A 26524-nucleotide genomic window follows, 5' to 3' on the forward strand; every position below is an offset into this window, starting at 1 on the left:
CAACAACCGGAAACCAAGAACTCGAATTTCCTTGAAACGCGCAGTTTTATAAATTTTTCATCCAAAGTCGCCTCTCTATTGGTCTCTCATCGTCATCTGGTGACAATTCGAAACCCGATGGAGGACGCGGGAGAGGTCAACGTCGCGACTAAATACGACTCCTCTCCAGCCGCGTTTTCCTCGACTTTAGTTTTTTTTCCTATTGTTTAAATAGTTTACAAAAAAAACTTCCATTGTTCAATCGAGATATTCAATTCCTCCCATCCTTGTCCGAAAAGGAGATTTTTAATTTCTCGATTGATACCCCACATTCGGACCTTCCAGTCGATCCCTGTTCGGGTCCTCACATTTAACGTGATGTTAAATGGGAATTATAAAGTATTGGACTGAAGAAATGAGTCAAAAAATAAAAGAATACATATTGTTGAGTGTGGCCTCCAAGGAAAAAAAACTATTACATAAGTTTTAGTAAACATACAAAAGTAATAGTTTTTTCGAAATGGGAATCGAACCCTTCCTTCCAGTACCACGAAACGCTTTCATACTGCCATTCATAAAAACGTAATTTTAACTTCTAAAATATTAATTTAAAAATATTTAAGAAGCAAATTTTAAAATCGATATTAATCAGCTTTTATTAATAAATTAGAAAATAATTAAAATTTTTTAATTATAGAAATCACGATAGATACACGGTTATTCAAACATATCAGCCCTCTGGTGGTATAAAGATGAAATGAATCTTGTTGTTTACCATGTGTTGGAAGACGTTAAAGTCAGTGATGGATATTTATTGACGGTTGATATTAAAAGTAAATAATTATAGAAAGAAGAAGAAGCAAAGATCATTATAAATAAATACGATTAAGTTAAATATGGAATAGAATGACCAAAAAGAATTCGTACATCATTTTTATAAAGATCGCATTCTGTGTAATAGGTATGGCTTATTCACCTGTTTTATTTTATTTTTATAAATTTTTTTTTAAATGTAAAACTTTAAACTCTTTCCTTCTTTGAACACAACATAGGCGTGTCTTTCCCTTCCGAAAATTCTTCGTCAGGTAGGTGGTTGTCAGGGTCATTTTTAAACCTTCGCCTTCGTTTTATACACACAGAAATTCATCTGTTACGTTAATATGCTTGTGTATTACATAAAAGAGGCGTAAACAATTACGTTTGTATGGACAAAATAGGATTTTTTTTCAAAATGTTTTGAAATTGACGATGATAACATTCATTGTGTAATCAAGATTGTGTGTAAGCTTATATTTTTATACCATTTTTTAAAATTTATATTAGTGTAAATGATCTTGATTTTTTGTTCAATACGAAATTTCATTTAAAGAGCTTAAATATTTTATAATTTTATTCATAAATAAAGTGCTGTAATTGTGTACGAACTGCTCATTTTAATTGTCATTAATGTTACTGTACTTCATCAGGTTATTGTTATACAATATATAAATGTCTCAAGTATTTATAAAAAGAAATAATTAATTTTAATAAATGTTTAGTCTATCTGTAGTAGTGGTGACTATTTTTAATGACATAATTTATCTTATGATAAACAAAGTTAAAATCAAAACACTTTATTAAACTTAGATTATTAAAATAACTCATTTCTTTATGAAATTATTAAAGTTAAATGTCATTTAACACTTAATTAAAATTATAAATTTAGTTGAATGTCTTAATTAAATATAATCTTATATATAGGTTAATATATAAATTTAATATTAATCAAATAATTGTTATAAGTAAGTAAAAATCTACCATTATTTTTATAATTTGAAAAATAGAAAGATCTTTTAGAGATTGTTGTTTAGTTTGTCTTCTATTTTTATAACATTTTGAAAATCGACTGAAATTAAATAAGATTATTTTTGGCATTCTGGAAAAATCTGTTAAATTCTAAAAAAGAAACATGTTTCGTAAATAATATCAAAACAAAAACTAAAATATAAATTTTCTATTAATAAGCATTGCTGTTATTTATTTCGTACTGTTATAAATAATGTTTGCTAAACGCATAAAATAAGGATTTTAAAATGAGAATATAATTATTCTCATAATTCATTCATTCATTTGTTTTTTTTTTTTAAATAAAATCTTCAGATACACATCGACGATTGTATCAAGTCTGATGATCACGATTCTTTGTGAAAAAAAAAAGAAAAATGCTGCGATGTGGAACGTACTTGTAAGCAAGCATAGCAACAGGAAGTGGGCATTCGTTTGATAACAATGCTACATTTTGCCAAGGAAATTGGCCATGCACATTTTATCTCATCCCATTCAATAGTTTAGTTAAATCAGTTTTTTGCTTCAGTAAAAATAAATAATCCATTAATTTACATTTAAAACGACACACATACGTAATAACATACCCACACCTGGAAAGATGTGTCATGTTGTATTTTCGTTACAAATTCATATAAAGAAAGCATAGACATCTTTTCTTGTAATCGGGTCATATGTTTGATACGGGTTGTCCTCATTGTTTTTGGAATTCACGTGACCGAAAGCTTAACGTGTTTGATAGCTAGCGTAAGTTTTCGAATTTTAAAACGTACATTTTAATCATTAAATGAGTAGCCGGTAATTTGGTAAATTTTCGTGTAAATTCGATCAAAATTTCAAACTTATAAAACGGATATCGCGTCTATCATATTTTAGTATGCCAATTATGGTTTAGCGCAAGTCAGCACGTGGATAAAGTAAAAACATCTCGAGCGCTTTCACAGTCAATTCCCGTACTATTCTTGGATGTATTTTTATTCCCGTACAGACAAGCACGTTGGTGTCCTGTAAAACCATGTCAGACGTGGCATAGTTTTTCACGGTTTCTTCTTTTTCCAGTGCATAGTAAGTTTTATACGGTTACATCGATAAAAATTGAGGTGACGTGCCGAACACTTATCCGTAACAATTGGGAAGTTATCGAGTAGGTACGTTTGAAGAATTATAAAATAACTCGTGAACTATTTATCGTGAGGAAGTGTAACTGACGTGCCTCACCCCATATGCGGTCTTGTATTGTAAACATTCTAATTAGGAAAGCCGACGGCTATTTAAATTATCACGTGGTTGATAATTGCAACGCGTTTAACTGATTGTTTAATTAGAAAAAAAAAGTGACCGAATGCGTAACCTAACTTTAATGTTATTCAGTGACACATTTAATGTTTTTAGGTTTCTGAAATGATTAAAATTGCATTAAACTTTTGGAATGGGCGTTATGCATACTGCAACTTCCTGCCTTCTTTTCTTATCAATTACCAGGGTGTTTAATGGCAATTAAAAATTGTTTAGATGCATGACTCTTATTGTTAATTTTCTAATTAGACTTAAAGTCAATACCCTTTCAATTGCATTTAAAATATTTTGTTTAGATAATGTATTTAAGTTCAAAATTTATATGTGTTTATTTAAAGAAACTTTTGGTTACTGTTGTTATTATTGTTTTTTTTAATGATTAAAATGCAGTTAAACTAGTAATCTGATAATTTATCTTTTAAAATAATACAAGTTTATATTTATTATTTCAATACATTTAGTATTTTAAGCTTTTATGAACCATTATATAAACTGGGACATAGAAATTATCTTGTAGGGATAATATATTATTGAATGATTTTCCTAATATAAAACCAAAAATAAATATATCAAGTACTTAAGAATTTTTTGGTGCTAAAAATAATTCTAAATTTTAGATAGTAAAATGATAACTAGAGTAATCTAAATAGATTAGATTTAAATGTTTTAAAATATTTTGTTTAAATATCTAAAGTTTGTGTGCGCTAAATGAAAAACTCAGGAGTTTTGATGGCGATTATAAATTCGTATAACAAGTTAATGGAAAAAGTTGCTAAATTCATTTCTCATCTGAAATTATCAATTTAATATTGTAATAGATAAGAAAAATGAGATTACACTTTAAAAATGAAGTTCAGAAGTCTGCATTAGTCATTATTGATAAAATGAAAATTTATCCAAAATGATCTGGAAAGAAAATATGACATTATCATTTTAGAAAAATATTTATTTCTTCAGTTACATATTCAACTTAGTAACAAAATCTGAAAGTTGGAAAATAAATATTATCGATTTTTGTTTAATTTAAAAAATTATAAACTAAAGTTTTGTATTGTTTAAACATTGTAAGTGAAATGTAACATAAAGCTATCTAATCAAAATGTATTTGCTATAGATATTACATTTATTTGTCATTCCAGTGATTCTGATAAAAAAAAAAAATTTTTAACTGTAAAGTTTTCTATAGAATGGATGATAAGTTAAGGAAATGAACTTTAGTAATTAGAGCATATGATTTTTCTTAATTTTTCATATATTTGTTTTATTGTTAAATATATTTATAAAAACTAGATTAGTATTTGATGATAATTAAACAATATGTTTTCTCTATCACAGAAATTCAATCAATTATTATACATTTTAAACATTTTATTTATAATTAATTTCACATTTAGTTATATGAACTATGATATTTGCTGAAGTTTTTACTCTTAAGGATTTGTGATGATTTGTTTCTATTACTTGAGTCATTACATTTAAAGATTATTATAACATTTGTTTATAATTAATTCTCTATTATCAAGTATAAGCTGGATATTCAAATTTTCTGTTTATCTGAGTGATGCACTTAATGCAATTAAAGTAGTCCATTAGCCAGCTGGAATATTGAATTGTATTGGTGTCATGTTAACAAAATAAGAAATGATAAATGTCAAATATGTGTTAAGTTTAGAATACTTCCTAGAATTATATACAGCATTCTGAATTTTTTTAATATAATTTTAATTATATCAACTAATAGGAAATACACCACTTGTTATAATTTTATGGATAGATGCTTCTAATGAAGTTTTTAATTTTGATTTTAAATTCAGTATGCCTTGAAAATGGATAAAATAGTTTAAAGCGATTGTTTGATAAATGAATTTTATATAAAGATCTTAAGTAAGCTAATTTTTGAATTTAACTGTGACAGTTTATTTCATCTTCACAAACCAAATGAAGTAATTAGCTTTTTATGTTAATAAACTAAATTATTTAAATTCTAAAACTATTGTAAATGTCCATAAAAATAACCTTTTATGTAGATCATAAAAAGAACTACTGTAATTGCATGATATTTAATTTAAAGGAGTAAATTTCCATATATCTGGATAAAATTTAGTAGAACAATGCAGAAATTTTCTATAAGAATATAAAAGAATGACTTTTTTAAGTAAAAATGTTTATTATGTCTTCAGCTTTTATATTTTTAATATGATTAACAATTTTTCAGTTTTAAATGTTTAATTAGAATTTTAAAAACTATTTTATTAACTTAGAAAAGTTTTGAAGATTTCTATTTTGCTAAAGTATTTTGCATATTATTCTTGAATTATGAAAGTAATCAAAAGCTTATGAAATTGTTGCATGACACATCAAAATAAATATACAAAGAAATAAAACTATTGCACTCTATTATCAAGATTTTTGATTATCAAATTTAACACCAGTTATGAATAATGTCATTTCTGTAGAATAACATGTAAATAAAGATTTTTAGTTGCTTATATAGTTTTAATGGTATTTCCTGTATGAGTAAAACAGGATGTTTTATAAAAAGAAACATTTTTATTGCAAAAGTCTAACTTCTGTATATTGAAGAAGCAGTTTATTATTATAATCTGCAATTGTTATGTTAAAGAAAATCAAATTGCATTTTTATGCTGAATTGCTTAAAACTCAGTTCGATTGCAGACAGAAAGGGGTTAATTTCAGATTGACTTAACAAAGCCAATTATTTATAAATGCTTCTTAATATTACATAAATTATGTAGTTTTTTGAATTTTGAGAGCAATTCTTGGAAGTAGATGTATTTTTATTTCAAATTGACAATTATTCGATAACTTTGAAACAAAGTTTGAAGCAATTACTTGGACAAGTAATAGGTTACAAAGAGCAAAAGAGTAATGATGTACTATACAGAAAAAGTAAAACTTATCATTTTGTCCTTACCATGTATTGAACTTTTACTATGAATTATTTAGACCTATAATTTTTAGACTCATCTTTTAATATATTTAGGTATTTTCAAATGAAAACTCTAATGTCTCAAAAAATAAATAAATAAATAAATAAATAAAACTGTAGTGGTTTCCTTTCATTTAATAAATAATAAATTTTTGGCAATATGTAAATTCTATGGTTCTAACAAAAATAGTGATATTTTAAAAGTGAAAATATTTAGGAAGAGTTAAAGATATATATATATATATATATATATTTTGCATTTGAACACTGTTTACATAGTAATTATTCATTATTTTCCAATTAAATATTTATACTGTTTGTTTTAATTTTAACATATAGTAGTTCATCCATAAAGCTTTGAGATAAATTAAAACATTAGAACATAACTTATTATTATAATATGTTAAGTGTAATATGTTAAGTTTAATATTAAAATGTTAAGTGACAGATTAATTATTAATTAATCTGTCACTTAACATTTTAATAATTTAATTAAACTGTATTCTTATTTATCTTCTTTGATATAACATACATTTGTTATTCAGTATCTTATCTGTACAATATTTTTAGAGAAATTCTGTAAAAATGTTTTGTGTGGTGAACAAAGATTAAATTGATTCATTTGAAGATGAAATGTAAATGCTTCAAAAACATTTATTTAGTGTTAAATTAACACTTCTTTAATTAATTAATTCTTTTTTACTTATTTTTGAGATATTATATATCCTACAGAGTCAGAGTAATTCTTTAAAAACATGAAAACTTTAATGCCAAATGTTTGTTTATATATGAAAGCTCTAACTAGAACTTATAATACAATTAGTTTAAAATCAGATCTTAGTAATCTGGGACAAAATGACTAGAAAAATTAACATTTGAACAAATTGAACAGATTATTGTATATTAAAACTATTCTGTTGTTAAAGCAACAACTTCAGAAATAATTTCTTAATTAAATAAAAATAAAAATTTGTAATTCTTTACTGCTATTTATATTATTAAATTTAGATATAAAATGTTAAAACTGTTTCAGAAATTTTAGATAATATATGATATTAATATTTTATCAAGATTTTGTTTAGTAATATAAAAAATCAATGGTGTGTGGTGACATTTGATGATGATGGTTTTTGATAGAATCATTGGAAGTATTATACAATATCTTGGTGTGTGAGCTAAACCGTGAGAGGTTGGCGCTCTGTTAAGCACATGCGCGAATGCATGTAATCTGGCTGTTTTACACGATTCAGATATGTTCCGTATTTGACAATACAGCGCTTCCATTGGGAATATGCATATACAAATTTATATTTGAATATACAATAACAATCTTACCATTTTTTTTCACATGTGGTATAGAAATAAGATACATAATGCAGTTATAATAAAGTATTAATTTTTAATTAATTCAAAGTATGATAAAATATGAAAATAATTGCACAATATGTATTTATATTTTAGAAAATATGGGGAAAGTGGTGCTTCCGTAGCTTTCGTGGACACAACTGTAAAAAATTAGTAATAAATAATTAGTCCTTTAAATGTATGTAAAGTTTAATAATCAATAAAACAAACTGATGGCTATTGGATATCTAATGTTAGAACTCCGTTTCATATAACAAATTAATGATTGACACTGCACTTGACTGAGAGTAATGTAATCTGAACATCTGATACATTTGTAAATAAAAATATATTAAATTTAAAAAATTAAATTAAAATACCAGTAAATTTATAATGTTAAGTTATCTGGCAATATTTGGTTATAGAAAACTAAGAATATTTGTCTTATATGTTATGATATTAAAATAAATGAAAATTGTATTTTAAATTAGTAAACCATTATTATGGAATATTCAAAGTTATCGTTTAAAAAATTAGTGATGAAAACAGATGTTTATGACTTGTTTATCATAATATTTATACTTTTGTATAGATTAAGCAGGTATATATTCCACGTAGGGGAAAAAACACTTTATCAGTATTAGGCCGTAGATAAAATAGTGATATCAATGGTGGAAATTTACAGATTTTGTTTTATCATGTATTGAAAAACTGGCAATTTGATTCCTAATTCAGATTTTCAGTAGATTGTAAACAGAATGACAGGTAACTGGTAAGGAAAATTTATAAATTTTAACTTTAGATTTTAATTAAACTACATAAATCAAATTTTAATTTTATTTGCATGTAAAGTATTTTTTCTTTTATTTATAATCTATTTGTTTTTTCATTTATGTTTAGTGTAATTATTCACTTTTTATAATAAATTAATATGTAATATTGTCAGTGAAGTGAAAACTTTACCGTAATTATTTTTTTATTCTCTGAAAAGGTTTTTATAAAATTGTTTTCTTACAAGATATTTTAATTTCTTGATTACCTGTTAGTTTAAAAAATTTTACACATTTAATAATATAATTATAATATAACATAATAAATAAATATTATATGAGTTTTTGAATATAATTATAGATTACCAATTTTTTTTAAATATTTCAATGTGTCTAAACATTCAGCTCTTGTCTTGTAAACAGAATACTTTTATAATATTTATTATGTATGACATAAGAATTTTTCAGATTATGTTTAAAAAAAATTTTTGTCACAGTCAAGTGATGCTTCATAGTAATAATGACAGAAACAGAACAAGAAGAATTACTTTCTTATTAGGGAAAATTTGCATCTTAAATGTAAAGAAATTATGTTTCTATTGGAAATTTTTTAAATGTAAATCTGATGTGTCAAAAATGCTGAACAGTTTTCAAATGTAAAATTTTAGTGTTTTATTAGTCAAATTACATCTAAACAACTTTTATAGGCTATAGCCTATAAAAGTTGTTTAGATGTAATTTGAGTTCTTTTTTTATTAATTGAAAACAACTTGCAGAAAAAATTTCCAATTAATATTTAAACTAGTCATAGATATTTCTAAATCCAAAGTGTAGAGTGAATTACATAGTTTCAAAAGCAATTGATGCAAGTTTTGTTGCACTGATACTTGATGATATGGTTTATCATTCTGTATTTGGATGAAATTCTATAATTTCAAAATAAAAGTAAAGTGAAAATCATGATTATTAAAACATTCTTTTTATAAATTTGAAATTTATTGGACTGAAAATGTTAACGTTCTTCTAACTTCACCCTCTGTTGAAGATGTGTTGATTAATTTAGCAGATTAACTAAAGTGGCTATTTAATCCTTACCTGAAATTTATCCTGTCAGTTCTTTTTTCTGATGATTATATTGTTTTCCTTTATTTGTTAATTCATAAGTAATAGTAAAATATTCAGTAATAAATATAAAATGTAAAGTAATAATAAAATAGTGCAGATAGAACCTGACAAATTTAGATTGACTTTACATAAAAGCATTCAGCTGTTAAATGCTTTCGTGTGAATGCAGTCAGCATGAATCTAAACAACTTCAGTTTGGTTTTCATTTATTATTAAATTTTTGAATTGTTTTTGAGTCATTTATAAATTAAATTTATATGTGCTTTCTTTATGTGGTGTTTACTTTTAGAGAACAATTTCTAATATATGTTCAATGTAGCAATAAATTTATGAGAGTATTCAGAAAGTAAGCTCCAATTGATCACAAAAGATACAAAAAAATAACCATTTTGCATATTCTTTTATTGCCAAAAGTTTACATACATATTTATATAATTTTCAAAATAATCAAGCTCTGAAATCGAAGCATGTACTTTTCAAATGTATTAAAACAAAGATTATTTTGTGAGTTGAAAATTTTTTTTTGACTCAAAGTGGGATTCATTTATAAAATTTCGATTTCAAGATGATTTTTAGAAAAGAAAACAGTACAAATGACTTCGATTAGACATAAATACCAATAAACCAGCAAAAATATAAAAAATAAAATGAAAACAAATGTTTTCTTCTGTTTGTTTTCATTTTATTTTTGCTGGTTTATTGGTATTTACATCTAGTTGAGGTTATTTATATTAATTTATATCAGTAGTTTTATAGATTCTAGAAAACTGTACTACTTTAATCAATAGGATAAGATATGTTTTGTTATCCCTTAAAATTTTAAATTTAACTTGTAAATGTACTGTTCATAAATTAATCATATCATTGTATTGCATTATATATTTAACATTGTATTCAGTATCATTGTATATAAATGCATTATATAGCCCAATAGTGAATCCACGTTATCATTTCATTATTAATAGCTTAAGGGATTTATTTAAAAACACTTAATTGGAAAACAATTTAAAATTAAATTTTATAATTCTTTAGAAGCATTAATGCAAAATGAAATTTTAAAAAATTTAATTAATATGCTAAAATTTCTATTACATTTCAGGTTTTTTAACTGAGATTCATTTAGTGTCAGGCCATGACAGAAGCAACAAAATCCTCTTTATCTGCTAAAACAATCAACAGTAAAACCGAAAAAAAATATAAGGGTAATGAAACAAGCACAAATCAGGATTTAATATTATGTTCGAGCCCTCAGAGAAAAATTCTTAATCAAAATAGATCTTCAAGTCCTGTTGTTAATTTGCATAGAGTTTTTAGTGCACTTACACCTTCTAATAAATCTCCTAAGGAAACAGATGGAGTTATTAAAGCAAGAGCCAGAACTTGTGAATCTAGATCACCTGTTCATAAAGTACAGGAAGAAAAGAAAGTATCTTGTAGTGAAAATTCTACTCAATCTCAGAGAAAAGATAAAGACATAAATAGTAGGTTAATTGTAAGATGTGGAAGAAATGTTATGTGTAAAGATTTTTTACCTTCTGAAATGAAATGTGAGAGAACTGATTCTCCAAAGCGTTCGCTTAAAGATTCAACATATGCTAGTAATGAATCGTTTAAAGTAGGTGGAATGTCTGATGGAAGTAAACACAGTGAAAAAGATTCTCCTCAGTTTAATTTGCATTCGCCCAAACGATCTGCAACTAATAGAACATCATTTAGAAGAAATATTTTACGAGATTCATCAGGTTCAGAAGAAATAAACCATGCCTCTTCTACAAAAATTGAAAGTGGAACACATTATATTCGATCTACTAAAGCTTCCAGGTAATATATTATTTATTTTCATAAGATGAATATTTTATTATTATGTTTACTGAATTAATAAAATTAAATATAAAATAATAATATGCATTGTACAATTTAACTCGTTAATGAAAACATTAAAATAAATTTTATATTCATATATAATAGAATTATTTTAACTTAGTAAATTTTTGAATCTTATATCGTATAGAAAAAAATATAATTTCATCTATCAGAGTTCTTAATGCAAAATTTCTTATCACCTTTTTGTATTTTTATTTGAAAGATGGCAAGAAAGTACAAAGAATATATAAATTGTTTAAAGTCAGAATGCAAAGTACCCACATTTGGATAATGATAAAGAAAATATTGTCAGATGCATGTCAGAAGGTTGTCTGTCAATTTTGAACAATTTTACAGAAAACCAGAAGAAAGTTTGAGACTGTAAAAATTCAATTTTTGCTATGTTGATCTGATTTTTTCAACAGTAATTTCTCTTCATAGGAGGTTCTCATTGAAAATCTTGTTTTTGTAACTACACTTACTTGTCAGTTAGAAGAAAACGGACAAACAACCATATGGCATGGAACCAATGATGGACTTTTACAAAACTTATTAATGTATGCTTATTGAGGAACACTTTTTGGTTTGTGACAGTTTTACAATAAGCCAATGTTGATTGATACAACTTAAAGAAACACAATAATCATTTAGTGTTAATTTTTTAAGGAGAGAATTATTTCATTATAATAACAAAACAAAAATAAATAAATAAAATTGAAATTATTGTACTTAGCATTTTCTATCATTTTTTTTTTTATTCTTTTCATTTAATTATTTTCACGATATGAGTGAATGAGAATGATATAAAAATTTTACATTATAAATTTTTATATTATTAATTCTTGTATTATTATTTTACATAAATATTTTACATTATTCTCATTTATATATGATATTTAAGTCCTTCATGATAGGGATTTGAAGATACTTTCATAATATTTAAAATACCTTTCTGCTAAGCAATTGTTATTACATTCCAGTTGCAATTTGAAGAAATAAAAACAAAATGTAGTCTGATATAATTTTTTAAAATTAAGATTCTAAAATTTTAATTTTGTCAAATTAAATTTTTTCTTTTCTGTGAGAAAATTATTTGTTGAGAAACTAATATAAAAATATGATAATAGAATGTATGAATTAAAAAAAATTAATTTTTATTTTTAAAATAAGTTATTTGTGTATTGGGTGATCATAATTAAAGTTGTCCTATTTGCCAATTGATACCAAAATTTGTGTACATGCTATTCAAAGGATGTGGAAAAGAATTTTGCAAAGAAAAATTTTAGTTCCAAAATTGACTGTTACAAGATAGCACTGTAAAACAAAACAACAGAAACATGATGAAAAAGCATTTATTTGTTCATATGGAGACATACTAGTATGTGCTGTAAAGATTGTTTAGTTATACAGGAAATGTTCAATATGTTTCTCATCATTTAGGGTAAAATTTGAAGACAATGCACAGTGTGTTTGAAGACTGACTGCAACTGTTACCTCGTGATGCTTTGCATATGCAATGCAATACTGTTCTTTAAGTCCGCCAATGTTGTAACATTATCACAATAAACAATATTCTTTAATGGTCCAATAGCTAGAAATCACATAGATTTAGAACTGGAGAACTTGGTGGTCAGATGGTCAGAAACTGATGACTAATCATCTGGTCATCAGTGAAATGTTGGTGCAACAGTTGCTGCATGTTTCTTTTTTTGCTGCAGGACCATTTTACCGTATAGATAGAGTGACCATCCTGCCTCCAATTTTCAGGGTCAGTTTCCATTTTTGACCTTCTGTCCTTGCCTGGCAAGGAATCCTTGGAATGAATCTTGTCCTTGTTTGTCCCCATTTTTTGTTTCCTTGTGATTACTGTAATATTATTGTCACTGTCATCCTAGTTTTTCTACTGCTAGTTTTTTGCCAGAGGATGTGTCCAATATCTTAGGTGTTTCCTGGTAATTTTTTTTTAATGAAGTAATCAATTTTTTGAAGAAATCCCAAAAAGGAGTCAAATTTTAAAATGAAAATGAACAATTATATATTGTGATATTGTCACAATGCCAGGCTGCAATTTTTCATCACAGTGTTCTCATTTTTAGTAGTGTCTTGCCTCAGTACATCATACCTTTCCTGTTAGCAATAGAGTTGTGCAAGCCATCTATCTAACTCTTTTTTAGAGGAAAATTTTGAGTTGAAATAACATGACTTCTGGTCCAAAGAGGAAGTTTGTTTATAGTTAATCAGGGCCTACTGCCCATAAACTTTCCATATCTGATCTGAACTTTCATCTATCTAACTCTGTTTTTGAGATTAAGGAAGGACAGTAGACAGAAGACAACAGTGGGAATTTATAAGTCTAACAATTTTTACAAATTGTAGGTCAACAAAAAATAAACCAGCAATGAGTTTTATATTTTTAACTATTATAAAATGGCAAAAAGCTTAATTTTTGAGGGTAGGGATGGCTTTCATAAAAAATTATAAATGCTAGTAATGAGTAAAATTGTCATTAAAACCAACCATACTTGGAGATACACATGAACTTCCCTTTATCTCCCCACCCTTTTGACCTTTAACCATCAAAATTTAATACCATCAATCCCCCTAATAAACAAACCTCCCAGCACAATTTTAGAAATTTTCAACAAAAAGCACAGGAGTTATTAAGCTTCAAAGGGGGTGAACAAAATCATGCCCCCCACACACACATTAACATCTATACATACAGAAATTACCCCCAGTTTTTTTTGTATTTCTTGACATTTCAGGGTTTCCTGATTCCAAAAATGTAAAACTGTGGGGTAATTTTTTGATCGATCATCATACTTCCCTCTTTTATATACAGTAGAGTCCCGCTAGTCCGAACACTGCTATTTAGAATGTCTGCCTAATCCAAACATGTTTCAGTCGGTGGAGAGGAAATTTTTTAGTTTGAAAAAATACATTTTTTGTATTTTCCAATTGAATTTAAATGGTATTAATGGTACAAAAAGATTTAGAATTCCACAACAAAAAAAAATATATTTTATTGTAGTACTATACTAATACTGTACAAAATTAATAAGTCAGTGTTTGACATGGCCTATTAAAACTATTAACAGCAGATCTATACTGTACTTACACACAAAAACAGAAACCAAAGTCATTGATGGAGTTGTATGTATATAAACCAGACCTGTTTTACTGCTTGCTTCTGCATTATTTCAATTATTTGGCTAATCTGAACAGGGCTCAGTCCCAATTAGTTCGGACTAGCGGGACTCTACATGTATAACAGCAGGAAAGTGATATAGCTAGAAATCATCAAAAGTAAATAACTATAAACTTTATTGGAGGAGAGCTGTTTGATTGAAGTAAATGAGCTCAATCAAAATTAAAATGTTAGGTCTCAGTCATGCATATGCAGTACTCATTTGACAGTACTTATACATGTAGGTTGGTACTGTGCACCCTAAAAGGTAACAATTGACATGTGTCCCTGGATTTGCTGAAAAAAATCTGGTTACCCTGCTATAGAAGACAATTTTGAAACTAAAATTTTTTTTCATAATCCTTTTCCTCATCGTTTGAATAGTGTGTACAGGGCAGATCTACATAAGGACTAATAGGGCTTAAGCCCTGGGCCCACAAAAATTGAATTATTATCATCAATTTTTAATACTTTTTCATTACTATATGATAAGTGCTCATTGTTAAAAAATAGTTAATGTTACTATAAATTATTATTATAATATTATTATTTGTATTAACAAAAAATGGGACCCCATTGGACTTCGATAAGCCCTATGCCCCAAAAAACCTAGATCTGCCCCTGAGTGTGTACACAAACTCTGGTTTTGATTGGCTTATTGATTGAAGCTACAAAGTCATAATTAAAGTTGTCTTCTGAATAGGACAATTTTAATTATGATCTCTCTATGCATAATGATGATTTTACTGAATATCTAATGTTTTATGGAGTGTGGTTTAAAGGCTAAGTACTATTTTAACTTTTATATTATTCTCTAAATATTTACTGGTATATGTAACATAATGTTTTTACCTCTGAAGCAATCAATTTAATAAGTATTTTTATATATTGTGGATTATATATAATCATCTGTTTCTCATGTATGAAAAAAAGATCCATGGTATAAAAAAGTAAGCACTTTTATATACTGCAGGCTTATGATAAAAAGTAAAAGAGAAATGAATCTGTCATACTTGAAGAGTTTTAGTGTTAGTATATGCATTAAAGATTGATTAAAAAATACAATGGAAGAAAATGATATGAGAAGCCTTTTCCATCTTCATCTCCAGGATATATTCCAGGTATTCAGCAGAAAGAGAGTTGAATGAACTCTAGAACTGGTTAATGCAGGCATCAAAGAAAAGTGTGACATTCACTGAGGCATGGTAGCTGTTACCATGAATTTTAAATCAATACTTTGACTTGGGATGTAGGGCTGTTCAGAGGGGAAAGCTGGAAATTTTTACCTGGATCTGTAGAAAACTTAGGGGCAATACCTCCTGTAAAATTAATGCTATTTTTACTAACAGAAAATGAAATCTTTAAAATTACTGCTTATTAATAAAAAAACAATTTACATATTTCACTATCTCAAAAAAAGATGGCTAAATGGACTCATTTTTCTTCCTAGAAATATGAATGCAAAGTTCTGCATTGATATCCTGGATAATTCATAGTCCCTGTAGTTTTAAAGCATTTCTAACATAACATCTCATCAAGGTTGTCAAGAGCTTCTATGCAGGACTGGATTCTTATTTCTAGGCATACTGACCAAGAGATCTAGTCATGCTGTAAAAAAAGCTCACATTATGATAGCACTACCTTCAAACTTCACTGTTGGAATAATGAGACTATTAGGGAATATTTTCTGGTATCATTCATATCTTAAACATATTCGACTGGAGGAGTATACAGTATGACTTTTCATTCCATAAAATTAATTTCTATTGCTTCAGAGTCCAATATCTATGCCAATTTATATCATATATTGGTTTTGTTTAAGAGTATGGGTAACTGCCCTGTTGTGAAAGTTTATAACATGAAGCTCTCAACAAATGGCAGATACCCTAATGACTTTTGGATAACAGTTTTTATATCTGAAGTGAGGTGTTGTATGGTTCCATTATTCAATATCTCCATCAGTTTCAGCAGCATATGACAACTGATGATTGCATATTCTATTTCTTCAATATATTATCAATTGTGGATTTGGGAATTTTAATTTACTAGCAAAATAAATATGGTATGATTGACTTGAACTTTATTAAGTCAAATCTCTAGGTCGAATTTTATTTTTGTCACATAAATTCAATGCATTTTGTGTGTGTATAAGTCAAAACAATCATGAGAGCACTTTCATTAATTTGAAAACTTAATATCACAATGAATTTAGCATGTCTTAATTTTGTATGCTTTTGTTTTATTTTCAATAAATTATATATATGAAGATACAAAGATACATGCAAAGTTACTTGATTTGTTTTATTTTTCGCTATATTTATATTTTTCGTAAGAATTTAAATAGGTGCAAATATTTATTAATTTTGTGTTAATTAGAACATTTTTATACTGTACTTTTAATTTATGTTTATTACATTTAATATTCATTTTTATTTAATACTTACGTAATTTTTATTCAAGTTTGTTTTATATTATTTAAATAAAAAATATTATTTTATAATGTGTTTTACTAAAGTTAAATAATGGAATTATCAGAAATTTATTTTCAATGAAATTATCACATAAATGAATTAAAACCTCTGTGACCTATATCATACAACATTTTTTTTAAACACATTTTCTGGTTTGCTTGATTAATCGAGCAATTCTGAACAGAAACATGATTTTCTGTTATTTAGTACTTTTTGTCAAGATTCCTTTGATTTTATTCTAAGACGTAATTTGAAACAGAAGTGGAAGTTTATAATGGCAGTTATTTAACTTAATAGTAAGACATTAGGTGTCGAAAACAAGATATTGGATGAACTCAGTAAAATTATTATTATGATAGATATCTATTATTATTCTACTTGTCAAAGGTATTATTTAATTATATCTAAAATCATTCTAATTTAATTAGAAGTTTATAAAACTAATTATCCAATGTTTAATTTCAGATTAAGGGCAATGGCAAATAATTCTCTTTTAGAAACAAGCCCTTCTAAATCAGGTGAGACAGTTTTTTCATTTTAGAATGATTGATTTAATTTAAAACAATGAAAATTATGATTTAATTAAAATTATATTTTTCAAAGAATGCTAATTCATTAATAATATATATTTAATTTTTTATTCTGTTTTTTTAATTTTAATTTTTGGTATTCAGTATAGATACTGTAAGTAGTATTCAAATATTATAATGTATTGTCAGCAAAAATAATTGTGTGAACTATCATCATCATCACTCTTGAACAACTTATTAAAATCGAAGACGTAAAAATTAAACAAATGAGATGACAAGGGATTAATCACCCTATAACACCAGAAAAATTAAAATTATTTACAAAAATTATAAAGTAAATGAGTTTATTATTATTTATGTTCTTTTATCATTTTAAAATATTAATTTAATTCCTTAAAAGTTATATGTAAAAACTATCAAACATAATTAAAACTGTTGTTAAAAATATAAAATTGAAGCCTTGATGATGATTTTTGAGTTATTTTTTAATCTTATTTTTAAAACTTATTGATGATTATTATTATTAATCATTCTTAAATTTAAAAGCTATCTGAAACAGTTTTGAAATTAGCAGTTAAAAAAGAATAATTAAATTAATTGATAAAAGTGAATGAAAATAAATGAATTTTAATAAGAATGCATTACATTTATAAATAAAAGTTACTACTGGCAATTTAAATTCTTGTCTTTTATTAATAGAATTTCTTTTAATTAATAGCTATAGGCTAAATGTCTTGCTAAAGTAAGAAAGAGTTAAACAAGTCCGCATCATTAATTTATCGCAATTTACGATAATTCCAATTAGTATTTTTTATATAATTACAGTTCATCTGTCATCAGATTACAAGAGTTTAGAAATTCTAGGAAATAGAAATAACAAGAAATAGTTTAGGTTTAACCTTATTTCAAAATTATGATCAAATTATATTACAACATTCTTTAGTTTACTGAGATCTGCAAATAAAAAAGCAATGTATTTATTTATAAAATTGCAAATTTTAACAAAAGTAGAAAAATAAAAATTATTAAAAAAATTAATTCATTTTAAGAATCACCTTTAAGTCTTTAGATTTCCAGTACAGTTTGAATATAATAGATGAATGAATGTTTTCGATTCTTCCTCCAGAATCTGCTTCAGGTTCACATCATTCCAAATGTGGAATGTCAAGAATTTTGAACATATGTGAATAAAAATTGCTTGAATCAGTAATGAATTGATAATAAATATTTGAATGAATGTACTCCAAGACTGTATTTTAATGCTGTGAGAAACCCATGAGGGAATAAAATATTATTGATACGTACAGTCTTCATAGGCGATTCTGGATGAAGAATCAAAAACGTTTCTTCATCTATTATATTCGAACTGTACCGGAAATCTGAAGGCTTAGAGATGATACTTATTTGTACTGGTATTTTCTCTAGAAAATGGTAATTCATTTTAATTAATTTATACAAATATATAATGGTTATATAAGTAGAATATAATTATAGGTATATATCAATATATATATATTATTTGCATGTTTAATTTTGAAATTTTAGAATTGAAATAAATGGAAATAAAAAGCTTCTTTCTAATTTTAATTTTTAGATTATTCAGTAATTTAATTTACAAACTTCATAACTTTCTTTATATGTTAAAACTTTGTCAGTTAAGATTTATTTCATAATAATATATGTTGCATCTAGGTTTTGGTCAAATAATACTTTATAGCACATAATCAGTTGCTGGTTTCTTATGAAATAAAATAGAAAATTCCCATTTTTCAGAAAAACTAGTTGATGTTGGTATTTTATTATTGTTCATTGCATTTTGTCTAAGCTGCTCAATGATCACATCAGTTCAAATGAGCTTTGCTGGTGACAAAAATTTAATTTAAACTTCTAAAAACTTTTTTTAATGTTTAAAGTTTTTTAAAGATGACATTGTGATGCAATGTTAAAATGAACAGTTATTGTGTATGAGAAGAGCATGGAAACAGTTGAAAACATTATCTGTTTCATGGTATTTGTATTATTTTTCTAACTTGTTTGTTATTTAACAAAGCTTAATAAAATTGTTTATTTTAAAATTTTTTTCTACCATAAAAAATTGTAAAATTTGATTTCAAACTCATGATACATCGTAGAATCAAGAAAATATAGCATGTTTATGGAAGATAAATATTATAGGTTTAACAAATTTTATTATATATTAATATACAAAAAACTTAAACAAACACCTTAATGTTCGCTGAGAAATTTATTAATTTAACTAACGTTTTCGGCTTATTCAATAAGCCATCTTCAGGTTTTTAACTTTCGAACAAAAAGCAATATCGTTCTATTAAAAGAATACCATAGTTTGAAAAAATTCAAATCATTAGTAACGGTCAAAAAATAAAACAAAGAGGATGAACATGGTAATAAAAATAAATAAATATACATAAATAAATAAAAATGGTAATATAAATAAATAAGTATACAAAAATATATAAAAACAAAAAAAGAAAAAAAGAAAAAAAAGGAAGAACGTGGTAATATAAATAAATATACAATAAAATACAACAAATGTAAGGTAAAAACGTTTTACTCGTGCCCATATATACTCATTATACTCGTTTTACTCGTTGTTTTATTTTTTGACCGTTACTAATGATTTGAATTTTTTCAAACTATGGTATTCTTTTAATAGAACGATATTGCTTTTTGTTCGAAAGTTAAAAACCTGAAGATGGCTTATTGAATAAGCCGAAAACGTTAGTTAAATTAATAAATTTCTCAGCGAACATTAAGGTGTTTGTTTAAGTTTTTTGTATATTGAATTCTGCTGGGTACGAGTGTGGTTTATATATTAATTTAAAACGTGTTTATTTTGAATGAATTCTATATATTACTAGATATTTTCATAAATAAGCCTTAGGATCAATTATAGAAATTTAATTAATTCAGTATAAAATACAGATGACAGAAACAAGCCGTTGAAACATATTAATAAAAATTAAATCATTCACCATCAGAAGAATCATATTTATCAATTTCTTTATTGTTACATTCCAATGTATATAGACATTATTTTCATCCTCTTCACTATTTTCTGATTCTCAAGAGCCTTGATTAATTTTGAACAGTCACAGAAATGAACTTTAAAATAATTCTCCAGTTTGTTTTCTCTATCACGTCACTATAAATTCTTTGATGATGCAATTCTCCCACTTGTGACTTTAAATGATACGTGAATAATGATTAAACTATTCTCTAAACTATAACAACTATTTTAAAGATTCTTACTGTAGCCTAAAAATAATCCAGTTGGTTGGCTTAAACTGTTGATTTTGAAAATAGTGTTAAACTGATTATAGAATTTCAGCTTTAATTAAATTGTATCTATTACAGTTCTTTTATGGTTTTGTTGACATTATTTTTTATTTTTCTTTAGTTTTTCAGAGCTTGTATCTTTACTTGAGTTTTATTTTTTTTTCCATTTTACTTTTTCAACTGTTATGTATACATAACAAAAGTATTGTGTCAAATTTGACTCTCCAAGTTTTTTTTGCAAATCTCCATGTACTGAGACCTGAACCCAAAAAAGTCAAAAAACAGCAAAATAATTGGTATGTATTGGTGTCAATTTCATTTAATATCTCAGGATGAGGTAATGAAACAAAATTTGGCATGATAGCTTGTGTATAAAAGACATTGATGCTATTAAATTTTGGTGGCGAAAGGTTGAGGTAGTGAGGAGATAGAGGAGTGTCATGTGTCATCTCTTGAGTGGGGTCGGACTTAATGACGATATACATTATTAGCATTAACAGTTTTTATGAAACTGATCATTACTCTCAAAAATAAGCTTTTTGCCATTCAATAATAATTAAAAATATAGAAAGTTTTTATAATAAAAATTTCATAATAGACTCCACCACACACAATTTTATTTATTATATTGTAATTGAAAATATAAAAGTTATTTTCTGAATAAAATCTCATGACAGCCAGGAAAGTTACACAACTTGTTGCTAGATTTTTTTGTTATAGTATTTGTCTGTAAACCCTTTTCATTTAGTGCAGTCTTAGCTTGTATTTAAGGATATAGTGAAACAGAAAAATTCTTTGTTTTTATGATCAGTGATTTGACAGTCTGGATGAGCCATTCAACAGTCATCAATAATTATCTGCCATGGAAAAATGAGCAGGGTTTATAGAATCTTCTAATAGAGTCTACTTATAACAAATGTAAAAATCCTTTCTTTTAACTCAGCAAGTTATCTTTTAATAAACAAAAGCTAATGCTTTTGGCCATTTTCAATGGCCGAAAGCCTATAAGTTTTTATTTAATCAGTTAGTTTGTGTATTATAACGGCTTTTATTTTTAGCATTGGAAATAGGTTTCTTGTTCTAAAACAAGAAAACTAAAACAAAGCTAGGTTACACAATTCGCAACAAATAATAACAACAAAATAACTCACAGAATATTCTAAGAAATAATGGCCATTTACATGATTATTACACTTCTTCATCCTCAAGTACTGTCCTTGAGTAGTACAATCTTCAAAAATGGGATAACTGCCCATTTTTATCATAACAATTTGCTAATCTGTTATCTGCAAAGGACATTTGCATTCTTTGTCTTTCACTTCAGATGAAGTTGCTATCTCAAAACTTGTCTATTGAAATTGTGGCATTGAAAATAAGTATAATATTCAAGATTATGCTCATAGGACTTTTAAATGTATTATATATGGAAATATCCAGTAAAGTAGTTTAAAAAACTGTTAACATTTGGTGGAGTTGCCATTAATGATTCTGTTGGAAATTAACTTACATAAAATTGAAATGACTGTGTTTCTATTTTTACATGTATTGGTATTAAGATATTCAATCGTATATTAAAAGAAAGTTATATTTTTATTTCTCAGATTTTCTTAATAAGCAAACATCATCTCCTGCAAAGCAATCCATATATTCTGATAGTGGAATAGCACTGCCATCAAAATATTCTCTAAATGATTCATCAGTTGCAGTCATTGATATGAATGATAATGTTTCTAATAAATCAAGTCACAAAGTAAGATATTTATTTATTAACTTTAATTTTTTGAATATATGCAACATCCATGATCTGAATTTTTATTTTAGAGAAAACATAGAGTTAATTGGAGCTGAATTTTTATCTTTTTTTTTAATAAGAAAAATTGTTTATGCTGAATTGTTAAGCTATTTAACTAGGATATTTAAAACAATTTTTATATTCATAATAGGTTTTCCTAATAATAAGGATCAAAACCACTTAATGACAAAATTTTATTGGCTGTCGAAAAAAATTTTATTTATTTCAGAAGCCAATCTAATTAACTCTGTACTGTAATGTTAATCTGCCAGCACACACTACGATTGTAATGCTGCAGTGTGCACTGATTAGTGTTTTGTAGATAACAATAAATTATTTAATATTATCTCATCACAAAAAGTAAAAGAAATTAGTTAGTTACAGTCCAACTTTCACAGAACTAAGTATACTTGTGGAATATTGAATGATTGTTTTAATTTTGGTGACAATTGTTTTTAGAAAAAAGAAAAGTTATACCTGTTATATCAAGATGGATAAAACTAAAAATAATTTTTTTTATTCCATCTATTAAACATGATTCTTACAAAAATTTAAGAAGAAATTGACATGGTGGGACCTCAAATACAGATGACAAAGAAGACATCATTTATGCTGCTGAATGATCAATTTAAACAAAATAATAAATAACAACCATTGTAACAGTAACAGAACAGTTATTAAAGATTTTTCGCAAAAATGAATAATAAAAAATGTACACTAATATGAAGATTGAATTTGATGTTGTTATGTTTTTCACTTGCCAAATTGATTAACTCCCTCAATCACACCAAAATCGTAATAATAATAATGATTATAGTATATCTATGCTATCTTATACATTTTATATGTCGTTAAATAAAAGCTACATGTAGCATAGTACATTCTACAACATTTATTTGAATTTATATTTTACAAAGAATTAAAAAAAAAAAACATATATTACTTTGTTGCTTTTCTTCACTTTTTGTTTTATGGAGTTAATCGATTTGTCAAGTGAGTGGCACATATAAAAATGAGTGAGAAGTTCATTTGTTTAAAGGATTATTATATCTATCTATAATCAACTAATAGCTAGGCTATAGGCTAGGCCCCTAGGATAACAGTTATTATTGTACACAGCTTTCATAATTTAAAATACAGTAAAACTTCTCCAGATGACCAGCCCTTTAAGTCAATCACCCCTTTAGATTACTAGATTTTTCTTAGATCAACTTTTATTTCATAGGTCCAATTGTTTTTAACTCTTCTTAAGCCAACCATCCTTTTATCTGACCAGTGATCAACTCCACTCATAATTCTTTTGTGTAAAATACCCTCTTTGAGACAACCAGTTTCATTATCCAGATGAGATAATGAAATCAGAATATGGTACAGTACATCAAAACATACAGTGTACAATGTTGAGCTTGTTGCACTACTGCAGTGTAAAGTTTGTCTTAATATCCTCAAGGAAGTTATCCCATGCTTTATTTTTATGTTCTGTTTATTCTTATTAAACTAAATCAAACTATTAACATATCATATGATATGTTAATAAATTTTCTTGCAGTATGGTATTAATCAATACATAGTGTTTTTTTTAAAAATAATCTTTACTATATCACCTGTATAGTAACCTGTGTAGTGTTACAGTAAAATATTACATATACTATGTAGTACTGCTGTACTGTACATAGTACTAGCAAGTAGATGGAGTACATGATACTCCATCTACTTGCTTTGACAAGACCATCCCTTGAAATAACAGTTTTCGTAAGTTTTGGAGGTCATCTTCAAGTGATTTTATTGTATATGTATATTTTTAACTTTGTTTATAAGGTGCTCCAGAAAAATTTTACATCTTTTCACATTGTGCTACAAATTAAAAAAGATTGAGAACCATTGCTTTAGTCATATTTCAATGATTTATATATCTGTATTCAAACAACTTATAAGTAAAGCAGTTAAATTTTATTCTTATATTTTAGTTTGATTTGATGTGAATAAATCTATGTATTAAAAGAATTATTTTTTTTTATTCTTTTGTTAATCATTTTCAGTAATTTTAAGTATTTGTACATTTTTCATATATTTTATTTTGTCAACACCTTATTGTTCTGTATTTGAATTGTATGTTTAGTTATTTAAATTAAAATAATAGAAATATAGATTAGATATGATTCTTTAAAATTTTTTCAAAATAGAAAATTTCTTCTTCCCTTGTTCAACAAAAAAGTGCCTATAACAACAACAACTCTGAAACAAAACATGATATTCTTAAAGATAAAAGTTCAAAAAGAAAATCAAATCTCAATCGAGCAATTATTATAGAAGAACCTAGATTAGTGCCTTTTGATTCACAAGGTAAGAGAATTTAATAAAATATTAAAACTCTTGAAATATTTTTTTTCTTTTGTGAAAGAAAGGAGAAACACAAATGCTAAGATTATAGAAGTTAAAGCTTTTTATTTAATTAAACATTTTTTGGACTTAGCTTCCAGATCTTCTTAGCATTTGTTTCTCTCCTGATATTACATGGAGTCAACAATTTCTGAAACTTGTGAAATGTATAATGATGCATTAATGAAGAGGAGGTTTATATAATTAATCTTTAGAAATAATATTTGTGATAAATGAGAAATTTTATATCTAATAATTCAAGCTCAAGTGCATTTTTGGCATTGATTACATTAACATATTTAGATAATATACAGTAAACCCCTGCTAACTTGGACAAATTTTTTCTAAATAGTAATTAAAAATTTCTTGACAGTAGAAAAATTGTGATTGAGTGTTTTTAGTATCTGGAAGTCTTTGCAATACCAAGTGTTATATTTCTGTAGTTGGTAAGTTACTAAAGGTTGTACCTTGTGTATACTGTGCTGTCATGAAATTTTTTAGCACATTTCTTGTAATAATAAATTCAACAGTATAATCTGAGCTTATTAAAACTTTTATATAGAGTTGATGATGATAAATTACTGTACTTTATATCCACATTCTTATTTTTCATGTTGGAGAAAACACCTACTAATTCAGACTTTTATAAACCTGAACAATCTTCACCCTTCTTAGTTAAAGTTAGCAGCGGTTTTATTGTATATTATATATACATCTCTGTCCCTATAACTTAGTGGTGTAACCTTCTTTCATTTCAGTAGTAATAACGGGAGAATTCCAATATATCTTTTTCATCTAACCATTGTCAGTTGTTGTATTTAAAATTATAGAGTCTAAAGTATGTCTGTAAAATTGTGGCTAGATTTAACACTATTATATCATTTCAAAAAAGCATGATAGAGACATTAAGACAGAAGATATACTAAAGAAAAACTTTGTTTTATACATACTGCTTTTTTTGATGATATCTGATATGAAGATAAAAACACTCTAATCTTGAAATTCATCCAGCAGACTGATGAAAGTCTAGAAAAACAAATGTTTTTGGTCTACATCTAATACCTGCTTCATGTTAGTTTGTGAAGAAATGGAATACCAAAGACTGTGAAGTTATAAAATGGAACATGCAGAAGAACTCGAGAAAATTTGAATATAAAATCAAGGATTGACCAGTATGATGCTCCCTAGTGTAGATGTTGTAAAGTGGTTTTATAATGACTTGTCAAATAAGGTGTGCTATGCTTGTGAAATCTGCTTCTCTTCTTTAAAGTTTACACACTGGCCTTGCCTGTCTGCTTTAAAAATTTCAAGCATTTTCAGTACCTTGAGTTTGTCTGTATTTACTGCTGTTCTAATCAATGTAGTTTGTTGTAAATTAAATTAGAATCATGGCAAACATGGATTAACTCAATGTATTGGAGATGCTTGAAATTTTTAAAGCAGACATACAAGGCAGTGTATACAAGGGCAGTGTATAAACTTTAAGGAAGAGAAGTGGAAAGTAATCAAGCAAGGAATCATCCAAAATGGGCAGAAGCAAAGCTTTTAAAATGCACAATTGATAACCATAAACTAAGAACCATGGAGGAATTTGAAATATTTGTTACAACACTTGAAGCTGCATTAACAGTAAAGAATCTATATCTGTATCCAAGGCATGTCAAAGTATATTGGATAACACCTTAAAAAATAGCAACAACCAATAATACATGCA

The 26524-nt window shown here is 26.2% G+C and overlaps 1 protein-coding gene across 5 annotated transcripts in view; it reads left to right on the top strand.

Moving 5' to 3' along the window:
* Positions 1–736: 736 nt before the first annotated feature.
* LOC136984409 (supervillin-like) overlaps positions 737–26524 on the top strand; it is a 119681-nt gene continuing 93893 nt past the window's right edge. The window contains exons 1-6 of one of the 5 annotated variants that reach the window (XM_067281490.1): positions 737–940; positions 1032–1064; positions 10388–11109; positions 17275–17327; positions 22241–22389; positions 24615–24774. In XM_067281490.1, coding sequence (XP_067137591.1) covers positions 10421–11109; positions 17275–17327; positions 22241–22389; positions 24615–24774 — 1051 coding nt within the window. In that variant the 5' untranslated portion in view covers positions 737–940; positions 1032–1064; positions 10388–10420. Of the gene's footprint in view, positions 941–1031; positions 1065–1094; positions 1261–2435; positions 2952–10387; positions 11110–17274; positions 17328–22240; positions 22390–24614; positions 24775–26524 lie in introns of those variants that run through there. The other 4 variants (XM_067281416.1, XM_067281650.1, XM_067281570.1 and 1 more) reach the window with 4 other exon arrangements.

This window comes from Centruroides vittatus, unplaced genomic scaffold (genome assembly GCF_030686945.1).
Source record: "Centruroides vittatus isolate TY-2023 unplaced genomic scaffold, ASM3068694v2 contig_1012, whole genome shotgun sequence".
Taxonomy (NCBI): domain Eukaryota; kingdom Metazoa; phylum Arthropoda; class Arachnida; order Scorpiones; family Buthidae; genus Centruroides; species Centruroides vittatus.